This window comes from Oncorhynchus mykiss, chromosome 10 (genome assembly GCF_013265735.2).
Source record: "Oncorhynchus mykiss isolate Arlee chromosome 10, USDA_OmykA_1.1, whole genome shotgun sequence".
NCBI lineage: Eukaryota > Metazoa > Chordata > Actinopteri > Salmoniformes > Salmonidae > Oncorhynchus > Oncorhynchus mykiss.
Genome location: NC_048574.1, coordinates 72764133 through 72781502, shown reverse-complemented (window position 1 = coordinate 72781502; position 17370 = coordinate 72764133). Strand labels below are relative to the sequence as shown.

General features: G+C 43.0%; 2 protein-coding genes across 3 annotated transcripts; both read left to right on the top strand.

Moving 5' to 3' along the window:
- Positions 1-1598: 1598 nt before the first annotated feature.
- LOC110534754 (zinc finger protein 697) lies at positions 1599-10930 on the top strand. 2 transcript variants are annotated; one of them, XM_036933886.1, is made up of 7 exons: positions 1599-2224; positions 2577-2734; positions 3589-3699; positions 5718-7687; positions 7814-7905; positions 9182-9290; positions 9403-10930. In XM_036933886.1, the coding sequence occupies exons 4-7, from the start codon at positions 7435-7437 to the stop codon at positions 10596-10598; spliced, it is 1650 nt and encodes a 549-aa protein (XP_036789781.1). In that variant the 5' UTR covers positions 1599-2224; positions 2577-2734; positions 3589-3699; positions 5718-7434; the 3' UTR covers positions 10599-10930. The 2 variants fall into 2 exon arrangements, with proteins under 2 accessions (XP_036789781.1, XP_036789780.1); XM_036933885.1 differs by having other exon boundaries at positions 1607-2224; positions 3630-3699.
- A 138-nt stretch (positions 10931-11068) lies between these two features.
- On the top strand, positions 11069-17093 carry LOC110534766 (zinc finger protein 792). The gene is made up of 4 exons (XM_036933887.1): positions 11069-11569; positions 14681-14778; positions 14860-14962; positions 15280-17093. The coding sequence occupies exons 1-4, from the start codon at positions 11266-11268 to the stop codon at positions 16113-16115; spliced, it is 1341 nt and encodes a 446-aa protein (XP_036789782.1). The 5' UTR covers positions 11069-11265; the 3' UTR covers positions 16116-17093.
- Positions 17094-17370: the final 277 nt, after the last annotated feature.

Here is a 17370-nt window from a genome sequence, read left to right as displayed (position 1 = left end):
CAGGTTAATTAGCTATGTCTGTCGAACTCGCTTTTCGTTCGTGTTGGCACTATTTTAGAAACGTTGATAGAAAAAGCCTTGCAAGACATTTGTCAATTTATGGGAGAAACTTGTGCTGTAGAAATGTTGCATGAACAAAAGCAAAGCTCGACAGTCACAGGTAATGGAAAATATCATCGGGAAGGAGAAGCCAGCGAACTGCTAAATTAGGTATTATGCGTATAGGTTATTTGCCTGTGCAGGAAGCTCGGATACAATTACTTCCCCACCTGTCGGCTAGCTCGCTAGTGGACTTCGCTCCAGGTGACTTTTGTCGTCATATCTCTCGGAGCGGAGAGGATAGCAGTCGAGTGTCTGACGGACGGGGGTCCCGGCTCCAATTCTGGCTTGTCGTTAGCGGACTAAACTCCACTCCATGGTGAAAGATTAACTTCCACCCACTTCTATCTGGAATTTTATTCCTCATCATGTCTTCTCTACTTTTGGTGGCCTTAACTTCATGTTGTTTTGCAATTATAAATTAACAAAGTTCCAGTTAAACTTTCTGCTTTTCATCGGCAGGTTCTTGTCATGGCCCTTAATTTATAAACACACCTTTTCTCCACACAGATATTATATATGGAATAATCGGGATATATTGTATAAAAATACCTCTGTTTTTAGAATATTGGTTCCGAAATAATATCCTATTGGTGAGCCAACTGGTAAATGCAGAGGGTCTTTTACTCAGTTATAAATAATTATTATCACTTTACAAGGTCCCTGTAACACCTAAAGATTTTGCAATTGTTTTAGATGCCATTCCCTCAGGTGTTGCTATGTTATTCAGGAACGTGTCAAGACCTGACCCTCAGAGCCTACCTTCTATTGACCCTGTTGACTCATCAGTATATATTAAACAGTGTGATCATTACACAGGTGACTCTTGTGCTGGGGACAATAAAAGGTCACACAACACAGTGCCACATATGTTGTCTAAAGTTGAGGGAATGTGCAACTGGCATTCAATGTTCAGTTCTCTACCATAAGTCGCCTCCACCATAACTTCAGAGAATTTGGCAGTACGTTCAACCTGCCTCAACCGCAAACCACGTCACCCCAGGACCTCCACATCCGGGATGGTCTGAGGGGGTGCTGAGGAGTATTTCTGTCTGCAATAATAATGCCTATTTAAGGTGAACAACTCATTCTTGTTGGCTGGGCCTGGCTACCAAGGGTGTAGTTTTATGCCCTCCCAAGCCCACCCATGGCTGTGCCCCTGCCCAGTTATGTGAAATCCATAGATTAGGGCCTAATATGTTTATTTACATTGACTGATTTTCCCTATGAACTGTAACTCAGTAAAAATCTTTGAAATTGTTGCATGTTTGGTGTATATTTTTGTTCAGTGTAAATCAGTGATGGAATTGATAGATCTTTCTTCTGACTTATCAGTTGTTGCAGTAACAGCTTTCCTTTAGGTTTGTCAACTTTTTAAAAAACATTTGGAGAGGAATAAAAATCAGTCAGTGATATTTACATTTTATTATTTTACAACACAAATATTGATAACAGCAGGAACATTTTAAGGAGGCAGATAAAGATGGTCTATTATATTGACAAGATATTCAAGTGACCGCTCTAACAATGGAAATACATGTCCTCAAATATGGAAGGAAGGCTGGAGGTGAGATCAGACTGGACCAAAGCCATGCTTCGTTTAACAAATTCGACACTTATTTCCTCCATACAACAATTCCTCACTTTCGTAAACCGATTTGGGCTGAGTAAAACGTCTCGCTTCGCCTCTTCCTCTGGTATTTATTGCAATTCATACTCCGAGCTGTGAAAGGCAGCAATACGCAACAAAGCGTCTAAATCTGCCGAAAAACCACATGAAGAAGAAGAATCGATATCTCTGGAAACGGCCAACACTTCTTCAACCATTCCGCCAGTAGCTAATTTCCTTCCACTGTCAGGTGTTGAACAACACGCATCAACTTTTGTATTTGTGTAACTATGTCTTTCGAACTTGCCTTTCGTTCTCGTGTTGCCTTCATTATGGAAACCTTGACAGCAACAGCCGTGCAAGACATTTGTCAATTTATGGAAGAAACGTATGCTGCTCTTCGAGTGGAAATGTTGCAAGAACAAAACCGAAGTTCGAGGACAAAATTGCAGGTGATGGAGAATAGCAAGGGGAAGGAAAAGCCTGCGAAAAGTATGGAGAGCGTTCAAGAAGACGGTGAGATAAAATATTTACAGATAGTTATGACTATTGACTATTTGTCTGTAGGAAGCTAGGAGACGAATAATACACTAGCAGGCTAGCTAGCAGTCGCCTGAATGTGCAGCCCCGGAGGGCGCTGTTATTACTGACTGAATAATAGCGCCCCCTGCTGGACCTTAGGGCTATAGGGGGCACCCTACTCCCTCAGTAGTGAAGAGGTGCTTTGCAAATACTATTCTAAATATATGCAATCATGACGAGTGATGGCATATTTCTACTACATGTTTTTGTGAAATCTGAGCCTTATTATCCCTGTATGACCAACATTTTCAGAAAAACTCAATTTGTATGTTACCCCCCTCATCAGGTTTCAGAAACTTCCCAGTCGTGGAGCAAATCCTCAATGAACAAGAGGCCAATGGTCTTTGGCTAGAAGGTCACCTTACTGTTGAAGACAAAGGTCCACCGTCATTGGTATCAGAGGAAGAACAGCCATTGCAGATTTTTGGTCAGATGACAGACAAGGTGAGTGGAGCTTGTGCTTTGGCTGCCGATTTTTGTAAGGGTAGATATGTCTCACAGAGACGAGGCCCAGACATATTTAATTGAAAACCATGCAAGCTCATGCCTAGCAAAAATGTGTAGCAGGGCTTTAACTGTAAATAGTATATTAAGGCTTTGAATGACCCTTAGATGAATTCAATAGGGCTTTCCCAGTGGCGCGGCAGTGTAAGGCACTGCATCGCAGTGCTAGAGGCGTCACTACTGATCCGGGATCGATCCCGGTCTGTGTCGCAGCCGGCTGCAACTGGGATACCCATGAGGCGGTGCACAATTGGCCCAGCGTCGTCTTGGTTAGGGGAGGGTTTGGTTACCGGGATGTCCTTGTCCCATTGTGCTCTAGTGACTCCTGTGGCAGGCCGGGTGCAGGCACGCTGACACGGTCGCAAGTTGGGCGGTGTTTCCTCCGACACATTGATGCGTCTGGCTTCCGGGTTAAGCGAGCAGTGTGTCAAGAAGCAGTGTGGCCTGGCGGGGTCATGTTTCACAGGATGCATGGCTCTCGACCTTAGACTCTCCTGAGCCCATACAGGACTTGCAGCGAAGGGACAAGACTAACTACCAATTGGATATCATGGAAAAGGGCTAAAAAATATATATAAAAACTCAAAATACCATCTAGGCTACAGATAAACATTTTTAAAGGCTGTTTTCAAATATTCTCATTTAAGCATAAAATATGCCCTTCCAAATATTTGTTTGTATTAAATATATTCCATGATTTTGGTGTCATTCCCCTGCTGCATTATGTTTTGTAATGGAAACCCCTACAACAAGATGCTTGTCTAACTGTTGCTGTATGATCTACTCTCTTAAAGGCTGATGAGAGTTGATAACACCATTGGTTGTCTTTTGGAAGGGAGTGGAGACATGTTCAGCACCGCTGCTCATTAAACAGGAGGAAACGGATGATGTCATGGAGTCTCAAGGTCAGTTGAAGCTATTGTATTACATGTTCAAGCTCTGCAGCATGAGTTACAGTGCCTTCAGAAACTATTCAAACCTCTTGACTTATTCCACGTTTTGTTACACCCTGAATTCAAAATGGATTAAATACAAAAATTCTCACCCAATAATGACAAAGTTAAAACATGTTTTAAGAAATGTTACCAATTTTGAGCAACTCCAGCCGCCGCTTGGCATTGCGCATGGTGATCTTAGGCTTGTGTGTGGCTGCTCGACCACGGAAACCAATTTCACGAATCTCCCGACAAACAGTTTCTGTGCTGACGTTGCTTCCAGAGGCAGTTTGGAACTTGTGAGTGTTGCAACCAAGGACAGGCGATTGTTGTGCGCTACGCACTTCAGCGGTCCCATTCTGTGAACTTGTGTGGTCTACCACTTTGTGGCATTGTTGCTCCGAGGACGTTTCCACATTCAGAAAGTGCATTCAGAAAGTATTCAGACCCCTTGAATTTTTCCACATTTTGTTACCTTACAGCCTTATTCTAAAATGGATGAAGTTGTTTTTTCCCCCCTCGTCAATCTACACACAGCACCCCATAATGGGAATGCAAAAACAGGTTTTATTTTTGTGTAGCAAATGTATTAAACAAAAAACAGATCACATTTACATAAGTATTCAGACCCTATACTCAGTACTTGGTTGACGCACCTTTGGCAATGATTACAGACTCGAGTCTTATTGGGTATGACGCTACAAGCTTGGCAAGCCTGTATTTGGAGTTTCTCCCATTCTCCTCTGCAGATCCTCGAGCTCTGTCAGGTTGGATGTGGAGAATTGCTGCACAGCTATTTTCAGGAGATTTTCGATTGGGTTCTGGCTGGGCCACTCAAGGACATTCAGAGACTTGTCCCAAAGCCACTCCATGTTGTCTTGGCTGTGTGCTTTAGGTCATTGTCCTACCGGAAGGTGAACTTTTGCTGAGGTCTCGAGCAGGTTTTCATCATGAATCTCTCTGTACTTTGCTCCGTTCAACTTTCCCTCAATCCTGACTAGTCTCCCAGTCCCTGTCGCTGAAAAACATACCCACAGCATGATGCTGCCACTACCATGCTTTGCCGTAGGGATGGTGCCAGGTTCCCTCCAGACGTAACGCCAAAGAGTTCAATCTTGGTTTCATCAGACCAGAGAAAATTGTTTCTGGCTTTTGGCAAACTCCAAGTGGGCTCTCATGTGCCTTTTACTGAGGAGTGGCTTCTGTCTGTCCACAGTACCATAAAGGCCTGATTGGTGTTGTGCTGCAGAGATGGTTGTCCTTCTGGAAGGTTCTCCCATCTCCACAAAGGAACTTTGGAGCTCTGTCCGAGTGATCATCAGGTTCTTGTTCACCTCACCTCCCTTCTCCCCTGATTGCTCAGTTTGGCCTGGCAGCTAGCTCTAGGAAGACTCTTGGTGGTTCCAAACATCATACATTTAAGAATGATGGAAGCCATGTGTTCTTGGGGACCTTCAATGCTGCAGAAATGTTTTGGTACCCTTCTCCAGATCTGTGCCTCAACACAATCCTGTCTCTGAGCTCTACGGACAATTCCTTTGACCTCATGGCTTGGTTTTTTGCTCTTACATGCACTGTCATCTATGGGACCTTTATATAGACAGGTGTATGTATGCCTTTCCAAATCTTGTCCAAGCAATTGAATTTACCACAGGTTGACTCCAATCAAGTTGTAGAAACATCAAGGATGATCAATGGAAACAGGATGCACCTGAGCTCAATTTTGAGTTTCATAGCAAAGGGTGTGAAAGTTATTTCATTTTCAATAAATGTATAAAAACATTTTCACTTTGTCATTATGGCGTATTGTGTGGGTGATGGGTGAGAACAAATGTCATCCATTTTGAATTCGGCCACGAAATGTGGAATAAGTCAAGGGGTATGAATACTTCCTGAAGGCACTGTATGCTCTTAGCTTCTAATGGACAATATGACGAGTCACTGTGAAACAAACCTGTAAAATGTATTGTTGGTGACTGCCTTTCCAGGTTACAGCGGGTGGATGCCAGAGACTCACAAGGCCAACCAGAATATCATAGGAAAAAGTGATGAGGAAGAGAGAAGTCAAGCCTCTAGGGGATCCAAAGAACTTGGACTCGACGTCTTTAAGAAAGAACAGAGTCTGTTGCTGGTGTCAATTGTGGATGCTGCAGCACCTACAAAGAGGAAGAAATATAACATAAGATACACCTGTAAAATATGTGGAAAGACTGGGACCAAGAAAGGCAGAATGACAAGTCACTTGATAACACACAAAGGGACTTCTAGTTGTGATATTTGTGGTGACAAATTCAAGCATCAGAATGGCTTGACAAAGCACAAGCTACTCAAACACAGTGTGAAAACCTACAGTTGCTTTGTGTGCGGAAAGATGTTTTTATATTCTAAAATACGTGACTACCATGAGCGCATACACGTTGGAGAAGACTACTGGTGCGCGGACTGTGGCAAGACGTTCAAGGAGCGCCAGGATCGCGACATGCACGAGTGCATTGTTTGCAAGGGAGACCGGCCCTACAGCTGCTCCGAGTGCAACAAGGACTTTGAAAGGCAGTACCATCTCAAACAACACCAGCTGGAAAAACACCCTCTAATGGTGGAGCAGACTGTCGAACCAGAACCTGAGTCCAAGGACATTGAGGACCAACAGAGTCAGTTTGAGTCAGCTGAGAGTTCTGAGGCACCCATAAGGAATGAACCGATACAATACACTTGTGAAATATGTGGAAAAACTTGGGCGACTCAAAATAGCATGCGCTCTCACATGTTTATACATAGAAAAATACAAAGGAAACACTATACCTGCGACGTCTGTGGCAAGGTATTTAGGCTCAAATCACCTTTCACCAAACATCAGCTCAGACACAAGGTAGACCTGCCCTTCAGCTGCTCAGAGTGCAACAAGGGCTTTAAAAGTCAGTACCAGCTTAAAAAACACCAGCTTGAAAAGCACCCTCTAAAGGTGGAGCAGCCGTGTTCTGATCTTGTATGGACAGCGACCTGAAGGCCTTTGGTTGGTAAGTTCAGGTCCCACAACCTGAGTTGAACAATGATCGTGGTGATGATGTCTAACGTGTGTTCTGTCTGAGAATGTCAGCTACCATTTATGCTCTTCACTGAACATGACCCAAATAAAATGGCTGTAACTGAATTAACATTTTTAAGTGTAAGAATTTTTGGTTTTAATGTCTCATTTTTTCCCTCATATTTTTGGCTTTGGCAAAATTAGATTTTTCCTTTTGTTTGAAAAGCATCATTTAGGCTTCATTGTTAAATAGCTTGTCGTATTTGAATAAAAACATATCCAGACTTATGTTTCCATTTTATAAACAGGGCAACTATGGAATGAGTGAGCGATTACTGATTTGTAAATACAGAGCAACTTTCTCCACCTGGAACTGAATGTGTTTACTTCTGTGACATGGTGAGTTCTCCTATAGAGGGAGGCGGAATCCGAGTAGAACAGCATCCTAAATCAATTGGGTCGATAAACTGGTATTTACGGTAGACTAACGTCATGACCTCTGCCACCCGGAAGTAAACAATGACATGTTAACGGCTAGCGAGCTGAACACAAACAATATCGCCGAAGATTTTCACATAAATGTAGTTAGTGCTTTTTGATGACATGGTACTTTTACTCTACAAACCATTCATCCAATACACTTAATGTGTAAGCTTTGAGTGAAATAACGTTAAGCGATAATGTCGAATTCTGTACCTTTTCACTCTCAGCTCGCCTCCATCATGGAGGTATTGGCTAACGCGGCAGTGGCAGAAATCTGCCAACTTGTAGACGATGGCTATGCCGTGTTGCGCCTTGAAATATCGAGAACTCAGAGCGAAAACCAGGCTTTGAAGAACAAACTACACCTGGTGGAGGTTCGTTCTAGGGAACGATCTGTCAAAAGAAACATCGTACCCCCATTGTCGAGCTGTTTTGGTGCGCAAGGAACAGGTGAGTTTCTATAGTTTACCAATGCAATGATAGACGTGAGTTTTGGTGCAGGAAATATTATTTGTGGACTGCATGTTCTCAATGCCGTGCATGTCATGAATCTATTGTTTTTCCACTCCGATATAGATCAAGTCGAAGAGAAGCAGTCCCCCAGTGTAAGGAGAAATGGAGGATCCGTGGTGTTGGGGGACAGGAGCACTAGGACTGTCAGTGAAGAGGTTAATGGATTCTAAGTTACATATCTGATATAGTTGCAGACAAATATATCAGCACTCTTGCACTTTTCTTAAATAGTTCCCCATTTATTAAATAAGTACTTTGATCACCAGATTTTCCACATGGCTTATTTTTGTACATTTTAGTTTAAAAAAATAAAAACGACAGCATGGAGAAAATTATTGGCACCCCGGAGCTAGTACTTGGTTGCACAGCCTTTGGCCAAGATAACTGGAGACAAGCGCTTCTTGTAGCCATTAATGAGCTTTCCACACATTTCTACTGACAATTTGGCTCACTTTTCAGCCGCAAACTGCTATAATTGTTTAATATTGGAGGGATGCCATCAACTGCTGTTTTTAGATCTCGCCTTAGGTTTTTGAGGTGATTCAGATCTGGACTTTGCTGGCCACTCCAGAACACTCCAATCTCTCTTCTTAACCATTCCTGGTTGCTTTTGTGTGTGTGTGTGTGTGTGTGTTTGGGCTGGAAGACCTATAACCTTCAACAGAGACCCAGTTTTTGGACACTGGGTTTAACATTAGACTACAAAACACCTGAATCTGCTGATGTCATGATGGCTTGCGCACTACCAGAGGTAGGGAGGGTGTTATTTTCATTGAATGCTTCATTTGGTTGTCAGTAAACACAGAGCTGATCTGTATTGCCAAAGAGTTCCATTTTTTTTTATTGGTCAACAGAACATTTGGGTGGATTTTGGTAAGTTAAATCAGGCATTTTGTGTCTCCTTCAGCAGTGTGATCTTCTTATGTCTACCAAAAACCAAACAAAGCATTCAAAGAAAAGAACACCCTCCCCACAATCAATGATGGGGGCGGTTTGACAATACTGTGGGGTTCATTTGCTGCTTCTGGTACTGGGGGCCTTAAATGTTGGCAAGACATTATCAAGGTGTTTTGGAATGCAATGTTCAACTCAGTGTCTTTGTTGAAGGTCCTCTTCCAGTAGGACAACAACCTCAAGCACACACAAAAAGCACCTTGGAATGCTTCAAGAAGAAGCGCTGGACTGTTCTGGAGTGGCCAATGAAAACTAAGTTTACAAAAATAACATTGCAGAATCAATGTTGAAAATCCAATAAGGTGTGGTGACCAAAAGTTAGACAAAAATGTATTTCAATTTATTTTAGAATAAATGGGGAATTATTTAAGAGCGCACTCCAACTGTACTTATAGACTGTGTGGTTATTCCTGGAGTGAACTTGAGGATACAGCAGGACAGTTACAGTTCAGTCCAATTCCTCCTCTTGTTTTGCAGAACCTTGACACGACTGAGCATCCTGAGGTAGTGGTTGTAAAAGAAGAGAAATTGGAAGAGGAGCTGAGGGACTGTGGCTCAAAGCACAACCAGCAACCCAGGAGACTGAGTAGGTACCACACTTACCAATAGGATGGGGCCATAATGGTCTAGTTACAAAAAGTATACAATCGCATCATGAAATTATTGTTATCTTCTCTCTCTCTCATTCTTGTCCTCAGTTAGTGTGTCTCGGTCTCTTGTTGCTGTGAACGATCAAATCCTGAATGCAGAAACTTCACCTGTGGAGGTAGCTGAGGAGAAGCGGGACGGCGACAACCAGAGGCTCCAACAGACCGCGAACGGGCACAGCACGGCAAGCCAGCACACACACAGCTCGGACTGTGTGACATATCAGAGAGAGAGTCATACAGCAGCTGGCCTCTCTCGCATAGAGGATGGTAGAGACATGCTTGATCCATCTTGTTCTTATTTGGTGGAAACGGACTCTATTAAGCCACTTGATGCCCAGCCGCCCTTGACTCCGAGTGGGGTCACAACCTTGTGTGACAGTATGGCTTCCTCTGCCTCACTGGGCTGGAAGCAGGAGGCCGGAGGAGTTGACACTCTTAAAATGGAGGCAGGAATGCCCTCCTGGACAAAAGGGAGGGATATTGGAATGGGCCTGGCTGCTCAGTGTGGAGTTGACATCCCTGGGAAAAACAGGGAGGGTATTCAGCTGGGGAACAGCACAAACGTCTGTCCTCAGAGCAACGTTAACTTAAGGGAGAGCGAGTCATCGGAAGGGCGCAGGTCCAGCGAATCGGATGTAAAAGGATTCGATACCTCCTTAGACTATTTTTTCTCTCCGTCGGAAATGGCCGGGATACAGACTCACCACCGAGGAGACGGCGCTGGAGGCGAGGAGCTGACCTCTTGTCCGTATCCCGGCGACGATGGTTTCGTCAGCCCTTCAAACTCGACACAAGGGGGCCTCCTCTTCTCAAACAGACTGGTCAACTGCCAGGAATGTGGACGGCTGTTCTCCAACTCGCTAGACCTCGCACTTCACCAAAGAATTCACATGGGGGAGAAACTCTTCAGCTGCACCCAGTGTGACAAGCAGTTCCTCCACCTGCACCAGCTCAAGACCCACCAGAGAATACACACCAGGGAGAAACCCTTTAGCTGTTCCCAATGCGGGAAGCGCTTCTCCCAGTCCAGCCACATCAAGAGACACATGAGTGTTCACACAGGAGAAAAGCGGTTTGGCTGCAGCGTATGCGGCAAGAGGTTTTCACAATCCTGTAGCCTCAAAGTGCACCAGAGCGTCCACACCGGAGAGAGACCGTTCAGCTGTACTCAGTGCGGGAAGAGTTTCTCTGTGCTCGGGAACCTAATGAGGCACCAGAGTGTCCACAGTAGAACGCAGGATTAAGTCTTGAATAATTAATGGACACTGTATTCTGTTTATATCGTGTTGGTAAAATATTGATATAATGAATTTTGTACATCGTGCACGGTAAACATTGTTGTTTTGTAATAATATCCTGAAAACGGTCTCTTGGTGTGATGTGAACATATTAAAACATTCCCCCTGAAAATGAATGTGGAGTTATCATGCTTGTTCAGTGCATTGAATGAAAAACTGCTCCAAGTCACTAAATGATGACTCTATTGCTATTAAACCTACTACTTCATCAAAGGCTGCTCTGCAAACGTGGGTTGTCAAGATTTATTCAATTTTTGGGGGGTAAGGCTATTATGTTTAACAATTAAAAATTATATTAAAAATATTGGTTGTGTGTGTAAGCTCTCGTGCGGTGTAATGTTTTGTTTAGAATAGTTTTAGTCCTGTCTCTACTTTCAAACTCCGAAGGTGGCGGTAATGTGCTAATCCAGTCAAACGAGAAGAGTGGTACGTCATCAACAGGCGACACGATAGCATCCTTCTAGACCCGAAGCAGTATCGTTATTCAACAATAACAAGCTAGGGCTTTACATAAGTATTCAAACTAGTATAATCATCCAACATTTTTAAGCAACGATAGGCTATTTGGCTTAAGTATTTCGGTTGTAGATTAAACGGTGCATGAAGAGCAGAAATGGCAACAATGGCGGACTGTGTTGGTTATCAATTGCAAATAGCTTCGATAATGGAGGTGCTAGCCAATTCGGCGGTGGTCGAGATCTGCAAAATTGTTGATGATGGTTATTCCTCTCTGCGTTCCCAAATGGAGCAGGAAAGAGTGCAAATTGAGAGGGAGAGAGAGCAAACCGAGAAAGAGAAATATGTGCTCCGACGAAAATTACGCGAAATGGACGTGAAGATGCGGAGCTATGAGCGAAGACTCAGAAGACGCGATCTACGGAATGAAATGCATGCAGTTAATTTGAGACCACATGAAGGTACCGACAGTTTATTATTTATATATATAAACGGGTTATAAACAGGGCTGGGTTTCTAAATGCAATCCGTTAGTTACCTGTCAAATTGTAATCAGCAACGTAATGTTTGGCTTGCCCAAACTCCCGAACGTAATCTGATTACTTTCCCTTTAAGAGGCATTAGAAGGTAAAAATGAATATTACCATTGAACGACAGCTATTGCGGGATAAATCAATGTTAGCGTTTACATAGATGGCCATAAATCGATGGTGCATTTTACTGCATGGGTTGGCTTTGTAGGCTTCTACGAACCCATTACTTTCTACTACAGATAATAATACAATTAGGTTATCTTTACATTAACAAAGTCTGTCCGATTTCCAGTCATTCCAATTCATTGAATACCCCATGATCTTGAAGAATACGACTTGAAATATATATTAGCCAAATTATTTTACCGGAGCATAACCCAAAAACGAAGGATTTATTAACTTACTTTGTTGTTTATCTTGTCTTGGAGGACTGATCGGCCTCATTGCTTCGAGTTGAAAAATAAATGCTGCTCTCATTGAATGGCATGCATTGAGCACTACCGAAAAGTACCATTTGCTTAAGAAAAATGAATGACATATGCTGCATTTGCAATAGGCCTAATGTTTATGTTTTTGGTGCTGACGCTTTGATATTTCCATAATTTGCAACTATCAAAAGTGCGCGAGTTTGAGCATGTGTCTGTTAGGTAAATGGACACCCATACAAAACAAGATTTTAGTTTTGAAACAGCAGTAAAAGTGCAGTCGACTGGTATTTTGGACGCAGTAATTGTAGTTGAACTGCAGGTATACAGCACTGTAACTGCAAAATTACTGCAGTAAAACAATACTGGCATTTTCAACGAAGTATTTGCGACATACTGCAGTTATACTTCCCTCTGACTGCAATCTTTTTTTGTGAGGGCAATTTTTGGGAATCAGCACAAATTAGATTGAGCAATAAAAGCCCCACTCGTGGACTTCTTAAATTAAACTTGTGTTTGACAGTATGAAGCACAATAACACGGAGGAGTGTAGAAGGGAGGAACTCCCTCAAACTGTTATTCCATAGGGTGAGATCAACATTATGCAGCTGTTGCGAGAGTGCATACTTCACTGGCTGTTCAATTAAACCAGTATTGGGATAAAGTACACACAGTGCCAGTGCCTTCAGAAAGCGTTTGTACCCCTCGACTTTGTTGTGTAACAGCCTGAATTCGGAATGGATTCAATGGGTTTTTCTCTCACCCATCTACACACATCACACCAGAATGACAAAGTGAAAACATGTTTTTAGAAATGTTTGCACATTTACTGAAAATTAACTACAGATATTTAATTTACATAGGTATTCACACCCCTGAGTCAATACTTTGTAGAAGCAACTTTGGCAGCGTTTACAGCGGTGAGGTCTCTAAGAGCTTTCTACACATGGATTATGCAACATTTTCCACTTATTATTTTTAAAATTCTTCAAGCTCTGTTAAATCGGCCATTGTCCTGCTGAAAGGTGAATTCATCTCCCAGTGTCTGGTGGAAAGCAGGCTGAACCAGGTTTTCCGCTAGGATTTTGCCTATACTTAGCTCCATTCAGATACTTTTTATCCTTAAAAACTCCCCAATCCTTAATGATTACAAGCATACCCATAACATGAATCAGTCATCACTATGCTTGAAAATATGAAGTGGTGTACTCAGTAATGTGTTGTTTTGGATTTGCCCCAAAAAGTGAATTACTTTGCCACATTTTTTGCAGTATTACTTTAGTGCCGTGTTGCAAACAGGAATAATGTTTTGGAATGTGTTTTATTATGTACAGGCTTCCTTCTTTTCACTGTCAATTAGGCTAGTAGTTGTTCATCCCTCCTCCGTTTTCTCCTATCACAGCCATTAAACTTGAACTGTTTTTTATAAAGTCACCATTGGCCTCATGGTGAAATCCCTGAGGGGTTTCCTTCCTTTCCGGCAAACGGAGTTAGGAAGGACACCTGTATCTTTGTAGTGACTGGGTTTAATCATACACCATGTAATTGTAATTAATTAATAACTTCACCGTGCTCAAAGGGATATATTCAATGTCTTTTCATGTTTTATTCATTTGTAAACATTTCTAAAAACATATTTCCACTTTGACATTATGGGATATTATGTGTAGGCCAGTGAACAAAATCTCAATTGAATCCATTTTTAATGCAGGATGTAGCACAACAAAATGTGGAAAAGGTCAAGGGGTGTGAATACTTTAATGAATTGTACACGTTTGTGAACAACCATCAACCACAATCTGACAAAGGTGCAAATGGCTAAATGAGATACCAGCAGTGTGATTCACATCAATGCGCTATGTAGATATCAATAATAGGTGATATTCGTATCGTTCGTAGACTACAACACTGATGTCATCCTTACCTCCAAGTGTTTATTCAAGTTGGATAATATTTGGATGACGACAGCATTGGCACCAAGACATAGCTTGGACTGTAGCCTACAAAAGCCTATTCCTGCTCTTTTCCATCAAACACCTTGGGCGTGTCATCATAGTGGTCTCTGTCATCATAGTGGTCTCTGACATCATAGTGGTCTCTGACATCATAGTGGTCTCTGACATCATAGTGGTCTCTGACTTGTGGTCAGACTCACTCAGGTGGAACAAACTTAACTTGCGCCTTTTTTCAATGCTGATTTGAATATCATAGAGAAAACTGAAAGATTCACGCAAACATCGTTTCTGAATTTAAAGGTAACCCTAGGAGTAATCCGAGTTTTTCAAAAGTATCTGTAATCTAATTACAATATTTTTCCTGGTAACGGATTAGTTTGTTTGTTTGTAAGCAGTTACGAATGACATGTAATCCGTTACTCCCCTACCCTGGTTATACTTGTTTTCCTGTCAGTCAGGACCTGTTTCACTAAGCATATCAGAGTAGGAGTGCTGATTTAGGATCAATTTAGCCTTTTAACCTGAATCATAATGAATAAGAGCAGGGCACCTGATGGGCAGGGCACCTGATGCTAGATCATCACTCCTACTCTGAGACACTTTGTGGATATGTGCCCAGATCTTCATACAATGATCCTAATAATGACAATGCTTCGCAGTTTCAGTGTCTTCAATTGCCATGCCAGTGAGTAATGACCAGGCCCGAGGCCCCCTGGCTACAATCGAGGACCATTCACAATACCACCACATGCCTCAGGTGTGTTTTTGCTGTCAAAATGAACGTAAATGACATGGAATAGGCTGAAACGTAATCTGTATTTTTCTATTTTATTTACAGGAAGACAGAACTGCATTGTCCCTAATCAAGCAGGAAAGAGTGGACAGCTGTGGCGTGGACCTGAAGGTAGAACAGAACATCAGCTCAGAGAGTAGACCCACTGGTAAGTTTCAGTGCAGATATTGATTACTTAGAACACTTTTTTATTTACAATCCACTCACTGTTGAAATACCCAACACACAGGCTACTACTGGCCTTAACTGAAGACATCAACTCTTAGCCCTTAACTGAAGACATCAACTCTTAGCCCTTAGCTGAAGACATCAACTCGTAGCCCTTAGCTGAAGACATCAACTCTTAGCCCTTAGCTGAAGACATCAACTCTTAGGACTTGTGCTGTGTTTAAAGGCAACCTATTGTATATGATTAGGAATGTCTGATCATTGTGTTGATGACTCCTTTTTCATCCTTGATGGTAGTTCCAGAACCCAACGACGATGACAGCGAGAGACATAACATGGCTGACACTCACAGCTCGCCCACTGCAGCCACAGAGGACCCCACTGAGCCCACTAGGACCAGTGGATCCGAAGGTAACCTCAAGTCAGAGATGGGGACAGAGGGTGTGAACCAGAGACCCCAGCAGCCAACAGGACCAGATCTCAGCACAGAGATACTGAATAGCCCCGGTTTGGATCTGGCTCTGATGCAGGAGAGGGTTCTGGGGCATCTGGGGCTTTCCTTGGCCCAGGCAGCAGCCGCAAACGCAGAGGCTGCCGGGCATCCATCTTGCTCCTACCAAACCCAGGCTGACGTAGAGAGCCAGTCCAGACAGTTCCCCGGCAGCGATATGGGCGTCTTCGCCCCCTTTGACATGACAGCTCCTCCTCCTCCCGCACCGCCAGCGAATCAGAGGCAGCCGCATGGAGCCACGACGACGAACGAGCCAATGGGCTGTAACTTCTGCGGCCGCATCTTCCACAGCCAGGCGTCCCTGGAGGTGCACCAGAGGGTCCACACGGGACAGCGGCCGTTCAGCTGCCCACACTGCGGCAAGTCATTCGCGCAGCCCAACAACCTCCGGGTGCACCTGCTAATCCACAGTGGCGAGAGGCGGTACCGTTGCTCGATCTGTGGGAAGAGTTTCATTTCGTCAAGTCACCTTAAGAGACACAGGACCGTTCACACCCAGGAGAAACCCTACATCTGCTCTCGGTGCGGCCAGTCCTTCACTCAACTCTGCAGCGTTCGGAGACACAGACAGCAGTCGCGGTGCGGAGAGCCGCCTCACGCTCAAAACGAACTTTCTGCTTGACTGTAGAAAAGGTGTTGTACAGTACGTGTGTGTGTTAGCTGTATCTGAAGTGATTTACACTAGCTATAGGTTTCCTGATCAAAACGTTTCGCCTTTTAGTCACTTGGATGATAGGTCCACAGATAGAAGTTGAGAAATGTATGTTGTTAACTATAAATTAATATTTACCTAAAGATGACACTGTCATTAGCTTTATGTGACTGTTTAGTACAATACATCCCGTCTTACCTTGGTCATAAGGTAAGATGGGGTTGTCCCTGGGAAAGGCTTGTTTTTAGAGTAGTACTTTATTGATCCCAACTTGGGACATGGTTTTATTTTACCACTAGAAGAAGTCCAGGAGGATGAAGCAGGACATTACGGAGACCAGTGGATTGGACTGAGCCCTCGTCTGGCATGGCTGACTTCACTGTGTGACTGAATCACAGGGATGAACGATGCAAATAATAAAACGTTTTCCTGCATGTTTTGAAGGAGTTTGCTGACAGGATCATTTGAGACCAATGCACGTTCACGTGCTAGTCGGAACTAGGAAACGCTGAAATTAATGACTTGCTAATTGGCTCTAGTTATCATAGGTGTTTATACACTTGCTGCGCTGAACCAGTTAGCAAGTCGGAAATATTTAAGTTCCGACTAGCACATGAACGCGGCAATACTGAGGTATAACAGGTGAGAAGCAGTTTACACAGGCAGCCCAATTCAATTTTTCTCCAAAATGGTCTTTTGACCAATCACATGAGATCTTTTCACATCCAATCTTTTTCAGAGCCAATCTGATTTGTTAAAAGACCAATTAGTTGGGGGAAAAAGATCTGAATTAGGCTGCCTGTGTAAACAGTTGAAATGCACAGTGCGTGGACAGTTTACACAATCAGGTATCACAAGAGAAGGGTTAATACATGACAGAGGAAGTGCAGGTTTATGCTGTCAAATCAAATAAATGTCAATTAAATTCATGGGAAATGGCCCACTGGATAGCTTTTTTCTGCAGTATTTTTATTAATTGCTTACACCAATCACTTATATCTGCTTCCTTGTAAGTAATCACAGCTCTCCAATTGGTTGGATTGGTTATACATATCCAATCAATTGTCTATATATACACACACAATGTATGTGCTAACCTCAAGAAACAAGAATGGATGCATTACTTAACCAAATCCCTATCGCGGAAATTCAGCATTACAGCGTGATTGAAATGTAAAGGTCGATGTTCCCGCGTTAATGGAGACTGCATTCACTGTAAACGTTG